The sequence below is a fragment of the Triticum dicoccoides genome, chromosome 7B (assembly GCF_002162155.2).
Source record: "Triticum dicoccoides isolate Atlit2015 ecotype Zavitan chromosome 7B, WEW_v2.0, whole genome shotgun sequence".
In the NCBI taxonomy this organism is placed as follows: domain Eukaryota; kingdom Viridiplantae; phylum Streptophyta; class Magnoliopsida; order Poales; family Poaceae; genus Triticum; species Triticum dicoccoides.
This window is the reverse complement of record NC_041393.1, coordinates 631,321,215-631,332,035: the sequence shown is the minus strand read 5'-3', so window position 1 is coordinate 631,332,035 and position 10,821 is coordinate 631,321,215. Positions and strand designations below refer to the sequence as shown.

At 47.2% G+C, this 10,821-nt stretch overlaps 1 protein-coding gene and 2 pseudogenes across 3 annotated transcripts; 1 reads left to right on the top strand and 2 right to left on the bottom strand.

The window, feature by feature from the left end:
- Positions 1–1,122: 1,122 nt before the first annotated feature.
- Positions 1,123–5,139, bottom strand: LOC119337682. 3 transcript variants are annotated; one of them, XR_005163483.1, is made up of 6 exons: positions 4,449–5,130; positions 3,406–3,473; positions 3,126–3,147; positions 2,026–2,129; positions 1,673–1,921; positions 1,123–1,549 (listed from the first exon to the last, which is right to left on the bottom strand). XR_005163483.1 is itself a non-coding variant. In XM_037609840.1 (5 exons), exons 1-5 carry the CDS (start codon positions 4,585–4,587, stop codon positions 1,772–1,774), a joined length of 483 nt encoding a protein of 160 aa, XP_037465737.1. In that variant the 5' UTR covers positions 4,588–5,129; the 3' UTR covers positions 1,123–1,771. The 3 variants fall into 3 exon arrangements, 1 of the variants encoding a protein (XP_037465737.1); XM_037609840.1 differs by having other exon boundaries at positions 1,123–1,921; positions 4,449–5,129; XR_005163484.1 differs by lacking the exons at positions 1,123–1,549; positions 3,126–3,147 and having other exon boundaries at positions 1,783–2,129; positions 4,449–5,139.
- Positions 5,140–7,164: 2,025 nt separating this feature from the next.
- LOC119340768 lies at positions 7,165–8,548 on the top strand (annotated as a pseudogene).
- A 586-nt stretch (positions 8,549–9,134) lies between these two features.
- LOC119339255 lies at positions 9,135–9,801 on the bottom strand (annotated as a pseudogene).
- Between the last annotated feature and the right edge of the window lie 1,020 nt (positions 9,802–10,821).

The window sequence follows — 10,821 nt, the reverse complement described above, 5'->3', positions numbered from 1 at the left end:
AATACTTATTCAACATTTTTCAAATACTTGTTCAACATTGTTTCAAATGTTTTTTGTAGACTGTTTTTTGTAATATATATATATATATATATATATATATATATATATATATATATATAGAGAGAGAGAGAGAGAGAGAAGAGGGATTTTCTACCATAGCTTGCCCTAGAAATAGCTATCAGTGCCGTTGGTGTGCTTTGTGATTCACGCTGGCTACATGGTGCGGTACCATCTCAAGGCCATGTGCTGTGTTAATTCGACTGTGGTGATAGGCTGGTTCTCGCCGCTTTATGCTTAATGAGCTGACAAAAAGCCTGCCGGCGTGCACTGGCGAAGCAGTGGCCGATGCGAGTGTCTGTACATCATAGGTTCCACCCGTCGACCGATTTGTGATGCAGGTTCCCACACGTACATCTCGCCGTGACGTCCGTTGGCGAGCCGCATGCAGGTTCGAACCACACGCGACAGATCCATGCGTACACCTAGGAGGAACCTATGGAATCCATGCGATTGAACTTGTATGAGAATTATTGTTATTATTTATCGGCCGGCTCGACGGGTATGCGCAAGTATTCGGAAACATATACATACACGCTGCATGCAGTTTACATACTTAGCCCACCCGATGCATGCAATGATATAATGTGAAGGTAGGTATTGATTGACTTCATGACCACTTGTGCACATGTACAGGAGCGCTTCCCGCAAAAAAAACCATGTATAGAAGTGCACGTACGTATGAGTGCATTCCATACATATAAAAATACCATGTGTGTTCTTATGCGGTCAGTTCCAACGTGATTAATCATGGGAGCTTCCATTAATGACCTACTCGGTACTACATGTAATTTCATCGGTTCTGTATGTGTGTACTCGTGTGCGGTCGGTTCCAATGCGAGCGATCATCGGATCTTCCGTGAATACTCTACTCGGTACCACAAGTAGTTTGAGCAGTTCCTAAAAATACCACGTGTGTTCATATGCGGTCAGTTCCAACGTGATTGATCATCGGTGCTTCAGTTCATGGCCTACTCGGTACCACATGTAGTTTCATCGGTTCCGTGTGTGTGTGTGTGTGTGTATTAGTGAGCGGTCGGTTCCAATGTGAGGGATCACCGGGTCTTCCGTGCATACCCTACTCGGTACCACAAGTAGTTTGAGTTGTTCCTAAAAAATACAGAAAATTACCCTCTGTTCCAAAATAGTTGTCGTTGGGGAACTTCTCCGACCAGGTGAAAACAGGAAAAAGTACCAAACTACCCTCAATTTGAAATTCTTGTCGCCGGGGATCTTCGTCTTCCTCCATCGCTCCTCCCCTCCGCCAGGCTCCACCCCACTGCTGCAGCTCCGGCGTCCGCCCGCGCCGGCCGTAGCTCCCTCGCCGGCCGCCTTCCTCCGCTCCAATCAAGAGCCCAAACTCATACGCAACTCCCTCGCCGTCCGCCACAGCCTCCAGCCGCCCGCGACTCCTGGCCTTCGCGCCGCCCGTGCTCCTCCCCGCACCGACCAGCAGCAGCGCCGCCCGTGCTCCTCCTCCTCTTGCCTGAGCCTTCCAGCTCCTCGATTCAGGCACTGGAGCTCCGGATCCGGCCAATTGACCTCCGTCCGTGCTCCTCCCCGCACTGACCAACAGCAGCAGCATCGCAGCCTATGCTCCTCCTCCTGCCTCAGCCTTCCAGCTCCTCGATTCAGGCACTGGAGCTCCGGATCCGGCCAATTGACCTCCGTCCGTGCTCCTCCCCGCACTGACCAACAGCAGCAGCATCGCAGCCTATGCTCCTCCTCCTGCCTCAGCCTTCCAGCTCCTCGATTCAGGCACTGGAGCTCCGGATCCGGCCAATTGACCTCTGCCCGTGCTCCTTCCCGCACTGACCAACAGTAGCAGCCTGTGCTCCTCCCTGCCCGTGCGCCGCCTGTGCTGCTGTTTGAATTGATCAAAATTGTTAATCACTAAAGAAATTGATTGCCGGAGTTGTACCACTTCTTCTCGCCACAGACAGAAATTGATTAGATGTGGTGATTGACCAGGACGTCTTCTCGCCAGTCACAGCAAGCTTGAATTGATCGCCAGAGCAATTTTGAATTGATCAGCAAGGAGCAGCCACTGTCCATCTGTTCACCTGTCAAAACTAGCAGATCAACAGTAGGAGCAAGGATCAGCAAGGAGCAAGGATCAGCAAGGAGCAGAAAATTGAAAAATTAGCAGATCAACGGTAGGTGAGCTACTCCATTTTTATGTGCTCCATCTGCTACAAGAAATTCAGTGTACTCATGCTTGTAATTGTACTCTTGCACAAAATTTACTCCATGCTAGTACTCCAGATCATGATTAAGTACTCAAGAAAACAATGTTAGTTCTGGCACTAAGTATGGCTCTGCATCTGTGAGATCACTTCTGGTGTTAGTATTGGGTCATGCAACTTCGGCTAGGATGTTCTTGGTTGCTTCCTTGCTTGCAATTCGTAAAGACCTTTTCAGTCATTTTGTGATCTTGTGAAATATGCTAATATCAGCATGAAGCAAAGATGTTTTGCTGTGAAAAAAGAACTGAATATCATCTAGAAATTGAAATGAAGTGAGTACTTTCCAATAACCAAGGTCTAACTTGATCTGGAAAAGATACCAGGTTTAGTTGGTCTCCGTACATTGTTAGTTGGTCCTGCATATGCTGCCATTTAGTGGCAGAATGCTGTTTGGCAAGGCGGTGCTCAATTTTGAACAACAAATTACTGAAGCCTTGCTAAACAGCAAATCCTATACTCCAGCACATAAAAGTTCATAGAGAGCAAGCAATTGGCTTTCTTCCAATTAGCTTGATACTCCACAGATTAGGTTGCAGCAAAAATGCACTACAGAGCAAACAATTACTCCAAACAAGCACTATTGATAAGCATCCTACTCCTGAAAACAAGCACTACTTGCACTTACAAATTCGGTGTGAATTTGTACAGTAACACTGATCATGGGAGTACAAAAGGTTTCAGTTAATTTAAATTAACTGAAAAGGTGTAATTTATTTTCAATTACTGGACAGTGCTATTGAGAGTTTATTTACTGTCATTATTTAAGTTGCCAGACAAACTATATGTGCATCCAAAAGAATTCGGCAATGAGTATCCGCTTACTAAGATTCGGTGCATCCTTTTCCTGAAGTTCAGCCAATATGTTTATTGATGGTTGAGCATCCAAAAAAGTTGATATTCCAGCAGAAAAGGATGCTCATTGCACAAAGAGTTCTTTTCCTGAATGCTCACCTGCAGCAGCAACATTGCACAAAGAGGCGAATTCAGTCAAGTGCAGAGACAAGTCAGAGGCAAATTCAGTCAACATTTGCACAAAGAACTGTTGTCTCGTGTAACTACAGAGGCCAGGGCGTCCTCGTCGCCCACCAGGACCAGCCTGTACCTTTGTTTGCACGGGAGTGGTTGTCGTCCGCCTCGATGAAGCCGCAGCCCAGCGCCTCGAGTAGTGAACTGCCAAGAGTAATTCAGTTAACAAGCAAGAGTAGTGTTAACAAGCAACAGTAGTGCTACAACAAGGATTTAGTTAATTTTTACTCCTACACTAAATCTGGAATACTCCTACACTAAAGTACTCCTAATTAACTGAAGATCTTGAGCCTTTTAAACTACAGCAGCAGCAGTATACAGATAATCATAACTCTAGATCACAGTTAAATAATGTATGTGTATTTTGTTCTCCATTTTGTGAGGCTTGATCATTTTTACTTCATATACTCCATTTAAATGAAAGAGAAGAGAAGAGAAGAGAAAGAGAAGAAGAGACAAGAAGAGAAAGTGGAGTACAGAGAACAGAATTCAAAATATGCCGCTTCTTCACCTTCAGCTAGCTAGCTTACCCAAACAAAATTCAGAATCACTTCGAGCAGAGCCAAAAGCCCATATGTGTTCATCAGATCACTGTACAGACATGAGGAAAAAGGTGCAGAAACACTGAACCACAGAGCCAGCAAACAAAAATAACAGGGCATACAGGCAAAACCAAAAAATCCAGATGATAACTGAAACATCACCAAGATTTGCAGCCTTGGAAACATCACCAAGATCGCCCGTGAAACAAGACGACGAAAACAGGACAGTAACCTGAAGATAATCACAAAGGCGGCTACTATTGCATCTTTCCTGTTTGTGTTTTACCTCCATGTGGAGGCAGTCGTGATCAATCAGACCATTTCATCTTCGTCCTGGATGGACAGCCCAATCGATTAACTGAAACCCCAGCGGATGAGCAACTACCTAGACAGAATTTCAGTGCAGCTCATGCTTCTGATTTCTTAATTCTTTGGGGATTACTCCACCATTGCATGGCACTTCTGAATTCTTAACTCGAAATCGGAAGAAGTGGCGGCACCAACGAATCACTAGTCAATCGAAGTATTAACAGAATAACAGAGCAGGGAAGAGGAAGGGGGTGGGTGGGGGCCGGACCTGTGAAGATGACGAGGTCGGGGTCCTTGGCGTGGATGACGCGGTAGAGGAAGGCGGTGATGTTGAGGTCGGAGCAGCCGGCGACCTGCTTGGGCAGCACGTCCTCGCACGCGGTGCTCCGCCTGTCCGCGTAGTGCATGTCCGCCACCTGCAGCACCTTGAACGTGCCGCCCTCCCGCCGGAACGCAGCCCGCCGCCGCCAACCCTGAGGAAGCGGCGGATGACGCCAGCGGTCGGGCCCGAGCCGGAGATCCCCGCCACCCTGAGGAAGGTGGAGCAGTCGCGCTTCAGATCCAGCCGCCGTCTCGCCGAGCTCCCCCTCCCGCACCACGATCTCCACCTTGGCCTCCTCCTCCCGCTGCTCCGGCACGGATCGAGTACCGCCGCCCACGGATCGAGCACCGCCGCCACGAATCGAGCACCCCAACTGGTAAAAATGTCACCTTTCACCGACGAGAGGGAGGCGGGCTGCTAGGGTTATGGGCGGTGAGGTGCAAGACTGCGGTGAGGAAGACACCGACGAGAGGGAGAGGGTGGCGACTGGCCGGCGAGCGACTGGCCGACGAGAGGGCGAGCGGTCGGGGTCGGAGACAGCGAGAGCTGTCGGGGAGAGAGAGCGAGTGGTCAGGGAGAGAGTGAGAGCTGCAAGCGGTCGGGGAGAGAGCGAGCGGGAGGGCAAAATGGGAAAGTGAAGAAAAATCGCAACGTGACGATCGGCACACTAGTTTTCCCCAACCACAACTATTTCGGAACAGAGGGAGTAATACCTACATGTACGGATGGGTTGATGGGAAGATGAGTACTCCCTCCGTCCGAAAATACTTGTCATCAAAATAGACAAAAAGTGATGTATCTAGGACTAAAATACATCTAGATACATCCCCTTTTATTCATTTTGATGACAAGTATTTCCGGACAGAGGGAGTAGTGATTAGTTCGACGGGAGATAGACCCAAATAAAGAAAGAATTGCCTAAACATGATTTAGCATTTGCTCACTCAAATAAAGAATAAAACAGTTTTCCTATAAATCCTGCTACTATGCATTAAAATAAAAATAGACGTTGATTTTCTTTTGTGCTTATATGCTAAACCAGTTTTACTAATCTTGGATTAGTTACATTATCCAAACAGAGTTTATGTTGAAAATCGGGACAAATTCACTTTTAAATAACAAGTTCCCTACAAAACTAAGCATCAAAACACCCATCCCAGAAGTTCCACGGACAAGTACTTGTCACGTCTCACATGGGCACGTGAGTTTGTGTCCGTTCCTCAAGCTTTTTCGTTTTCGCTAGAGGTTCCACCAAGCTGCATGCGTTGAGCACATGAACCTTTGTCCCTGTCGCTGTCCTGAATCACAAGCAGATGGACCACTGCATGATGCCCCACGACACAGCCTTTTTCTGGTAAAACGGACTGCAAAACACTCCACAAACCCCTCTTTAATTTCTCTCTCATATGGTCAGCACGAATCACGGGGCACACACTTGTGGCTACGATAGCTATTGCTGTAGCAAGCTATGGTGGACACAATTTTGCCTATATATATATATATAGAATACTTTAAAGTATAAACAAAAGTACAGAAATAAAGCACAAAAGGAAGAAAAAAAAGAAAAAAAGGAAAAACAAACAGAAAGTGCATGTGACCTGCCGCGCGCGTGGGCCGGCCCATCTCGTCTTGTAGACATGACAGTGGTTCTTTTCAGTCAATGGTTGCTGTCACTTGTTGATTTTCTCCAGCAGATGCTTGGCTCAAAAAATGCCAGCTTGATGGAGCAAGAAAATTTCCACACGTCTTGATGGAGATAACTCAGCTTGATGGTAGCTGTCTTCATCTTGAGTAAAGGCTCCGTTCCCTATAAGTCACTAGTTGTGTACATTGGGACGGTCAGAATATCCACATTTTTTATTAGTAAGAGATCGACCTAGCTCATACTAGACCAAATGAAGAAGGCATGCAAGCTCATGACTTCGAGATCATCCTTTGTAGCAGCAATTCTCTTCTTGGTCATGTCTTCAAGCTGTAGATTCGCACGTGCGGCGGATACTCTCCTTCCAGGCCAATCTCTGTATGGTAACCGTACCCTATTCTCGAAGAATGGTGCCTTTGAGTTGAGTTTCAGCTGCCTATCTCCTCCATGTTCAGACTTTACATTTGGCATCTGGTATGTCAACTCATCAACTTGTAGTGCTCTTCTAGTTTGGTCACCTCCTCAATTGCAAGGGTACCTCACCTCAGACCATTGGAACTCGATTCTTACCCTCTCAAATGGCAACTTGTACCTCACCTTGCTGACCTATGGCCATGATGCTATTATCTGGTCATCAGATGGTATTGTGGAGAGACCAAATGAATCTACTTCTGCAGTTGCAGTACTTCTTGACAACGGTGATCTGGTAATAAGAGACAAAGTGAATAGTTCATTATTGTTCTGGCATAGCTTCGATCATCCAACTGACACACTGCTACCTGGAGGACGGCTGGGATATGTTAATAATATGATCAGTACCAGGGGGCCTACTGATGCTGTTTCTTGCGTCAGTTATTCTAAACTGCGGATGAATATAGACAGAGAATTTACTGTTTTCACTTATTACAACACTTCTTATTACCTCATTTATATTTATACCAATTATTCCGGCACCTTCCCCGGGTGGATGGATATTCATGGATATTTGTCCAACAATTCACATTTATATTTACGGTTGCATTATGATGGTGCCATTACTGCTGCTAAACTATGGGGCTGTGGGACTGTGTTGTGGTCTGCTCCAGGTTCCAAGCAGGAAACTCAGAATGCAAGCAACAAGTATTAGATTCCAAGCAAGAAAAGTCAAATTCAAAAATTAAAATCGTTGTTCTGATTACAGTGGTAGGTGTGTTTACCATTATGCTTGTTTGCCTTGTTATTTCCTGGAGAAGGAGAAAGAAGCTATCCCTGGAACTACCATTGAGTTCCAATAGCAGCCTTGAGATCTTTTCCAGCATGCAAATGAAGAAGGCAACGAATAATTTCTCCGAAAAACTTGGAGAAGGAGGTTTCGGTTGTGTTTACAAGGGGGCATTGGCAAGTTTGTCTCTAGTGGCGGTCAAAAAGCTAAAATGCATTGGGCAAGGGGAAAAGCAATTCCGAGCAGAAGTACAGACAATTGGCATAATTCACCACATTAATCTTGTCCGATTGTTTGGTTTTTGTGCCGAAGGGCAGAAACGGTTGCTGGTATATGAGTACATGGAGAACGGTTCTTTGAGTTCTCATCTGTTTTCGAAGAGTTCGGCCATATTGACCTGGGATCTTCGGTACCATATAGCACTTGGAACTAGGAATGCAAAGAATGCATTATACACTGTGATGTGAAGCCAGACAATGTACTTCTCAATGCAGAGTTCTGCCCCAAGATTGCGGACTTCGGCATGGCGAAGCTTCTTGGTCGAGATTTCAGCAGGGCTTTGACAACAATGCGAGGGACATTCGGATACCTTGCACCGGAGTGGATATCAGGACTGCCGATCGCATGTAAGACTGATGTTTACAGCTATGGTATGATGCTTCTTGAAATCATATCTGGTCGAAGGAATGCGGAGAAATTTAAGGAAGGGAAGTTCACATACTTTCCTATCTTTGAGGCAATCAAGGTGAGTGAAGGAGATGTTATGTGTCTGCTGGACAGTAGGTTGGAAGGCCAGGCAGATGTAGAGCAGCTGAGCAGAGCTTGTAAAATCGCGTGCTGGTGCATTCAAGATGCCGAGGATGATAGGCCGATGATGGGACAAGTTGTTCACATGCTGGAGAATGTCATGGATGTGGAAATCCCTCATATTCCAAGGTCGCTTGAAAATTATGTTGGCATGGAGGATTGCTCTTACTCTGCGAAACCAGATAACTTGTTCTAAATTCTACATGTCTGTTTTATAGGCCGGCCTTGGCTATAAGGCCCAGTGGTTTATGTTTCTGTGTATTTTTCTGAAGTGCAGTGGAACACAGGAATATATATGTGGTGTGTCTTGTACTTTCGTAAAATCAAGCAGAGTACTCTGTTTTTGGAGTTCCTGCTCTCTTGTTACTCTCTGCTATATTAACCTTTAAGAGGATACATAAATGGGCATAGTGACCTCTAAAAACAAATTGTACGTATTGTAGAAAAAATAAGTATGCATCAATGTGTTGGCTAATAGCTGCTCAAGAAAGCCGCTGGAGCTAAGCAAACTTCATTTGGGCATTCTGTTTATATGCAAAAATCTGTCTACCAGTATGTTCCGGCACTTATACAAATTCAGAGCATAAACGTTCCATACATTATTTTCCACGTTGGGAGCTGTTGGGTCTGTTTTTATGCCACCTAAACTATTCTGGTGCAGACCTGAGCTGAGCCCGGAAGTCTGGAACAGATTCTGAGCTGAGTCCGAAGAACTCCGGGAGTCCGAAGAGTTTCGGTGCACCAGGCCTGAAGTAAAATTCTACATGTCCTTTTTCCTCCTTCCTGACAGTGGGGATCTGTCCCGGTGCACCAGGCTGAAGTAAAATTCTACATGTCCTTTTTCCTCCTTCCTAACAGTAGGAATCGTAAGTAAAACTCGACCAACTCATATAGCAAATGCCTGAATCTTATTTCTTTGTTTCATAACACCGAGACCAAGTAAAATAGAAGTAAGCACATAGCAGATAACGCGCTCGCCGCTTCATATAGTTGGCGCACACAGTGATGGTGGGAAACCAGCGTACAGTCGTCCAGGTAAGTGTTTGCAAAATGCTGTGAACAACTCGACCTGGAAAGTCTTCAGATCTAGCGAGAAGTACTTCTCTTTTGAAGATATGGAGTACATCACGTATGTGAGCAAGTATCCCCAGCTACACTAGCCAGAAGTACATGCTTTACCGGCAACGGGATGACCTTCTCCAAGTGCCATTGGTTATTTGTCGGAATAGAATACACGTGCCACTACCGTTGATCTTTGTTGTCCTTATCATAGCCGTTACCTATGGCGAGTATCCCCAGCATTCCTTTTGCTGCCTCGACAACGACAAAACTCTTAGCCACTAGTTGTTCAGATGGGAGGTTGATAACAGAGAACCCCATTACGCACACGTCAAGCACAAGTAACTCATTCCGCAAATGCAAATACCAATAGAAGCATCCATGGACGAACCGACGACTGGACAGCCCAGGCTCAGACTTTACAACTGAAGCAGCAGGACATGCCATTGTCCATTCAAAGAGGAGAAGATTAGAAGCAACAGATTCATTTTGCATTGCGCCAACCTTTTTTTTTTGAAATAGTCACCGGGAGGGAAGGCTCCCCACTTGAATATATTTCGAAGTGGACAAAATGCCAAGTGATTGATCATGTTTATAAGGAAAACCGGATCAAAAACCTAAACAAGTTGACCCTGTTTATAAGGGAAACTTGGCCGAAAAACCGTATAACAAGGGAAAAGAAGAAGAGACAAAGTCGCCCTAGAGGGAACGGTGCTCCCCTCTCCTCTCACGTGGCGCTCCCGCGGGCCCCGGGGAGGAAACCCTAGCCCCTCGCCGAACTCCCCCACCTCTCCCTCCCTCCCCTCGTTGCCGCCGGTGGTGCGTTGGTGGGCGAAGCCCCTCCAACATCGGCAGCGGCTGGCCACCCTTCTTCCCCCTCTTCGGTGGCATGCAGCGTGGGACGGGGCCGTCAGGGGTGGCATGGCGCTGAGCACCGGGCGCAGGCGGCGCGGCGGCGGGAGCTGTCGGGGCGGCGGCCCCCTGGTGGCGGTGCGAAGGACTGTGGGCGGCGGCGGATCCCTCCCCTTGTCGTCTCTGGCACCTCTTTCCTCGTCGTCTGCATCGATCCAGTGGGTTGGGCGCTAAATCTGGCTTCCTTAATGGCTGGCGGTGCCACTCGTGGCCCGCTGTGGGCTAGTTCGTCGGCGACCAAGGGACCCAAGGTGGGGCCTTTAATTTTCGACCTTCCGGCGGTTGGCGTGATGCTTGGGGGTTGGTTCTTGGGGGCGGCGGGATGCGCGGGTGCGTGCCCGGCGGCTCCAACGCTGGGAGCTCGCTTGGCGGCACGGGTTAGGCAGTGGCCGGGGTGGCCGCTCACTAGTGCAGAACCGGGCAATAGCACCGGTTCGTAAGGCCCTTTAGTGCCGGTTACATAACCGGCACTAAATTGTGGTCACTAAAGCCCCCCCCCCTTTAGTACCGGTTCAACACGAACCGGTGCTAAAGGGCAACCACGTGGCACGAGCCAGCTTCGGGGGCCTGGAGCCCTTTAGTACCGGTTGGTAAGACCAACCGGTACTATAAGGTTTGGGGGGGGTTTAGTTTTATGATTTCTTTTTCATTTAATTTTGTGTTTCCATTTTAATTCTTTTTCGTTTGCTGGTATTTTA

Bases quoted from the DNA above. Each gene is read 5' to 3' on its own strand.
- LOC119337682 (XM_037609840.1), bottom strand. From the start codon at position 4,587: ATGCACTACGCGGACAGGCGGAGCACCGCGTGCGAGGACGTGCTGCCC. The intron at 3,474-4,448 runs GTCCGGCCCCCA...TACTCTTGGCAG, and splicing joins CGACCTCGTCATCTTCACAG to TTCACTACTCGAGGCGCTGG. The intron at 1,922-2,025 runs GTCAATCACCAC...CAATTCAAACAG, and splicing joins ACTGGCGAGAAGACGTCCTG to CAGCACAGGCGGCGCACGGG.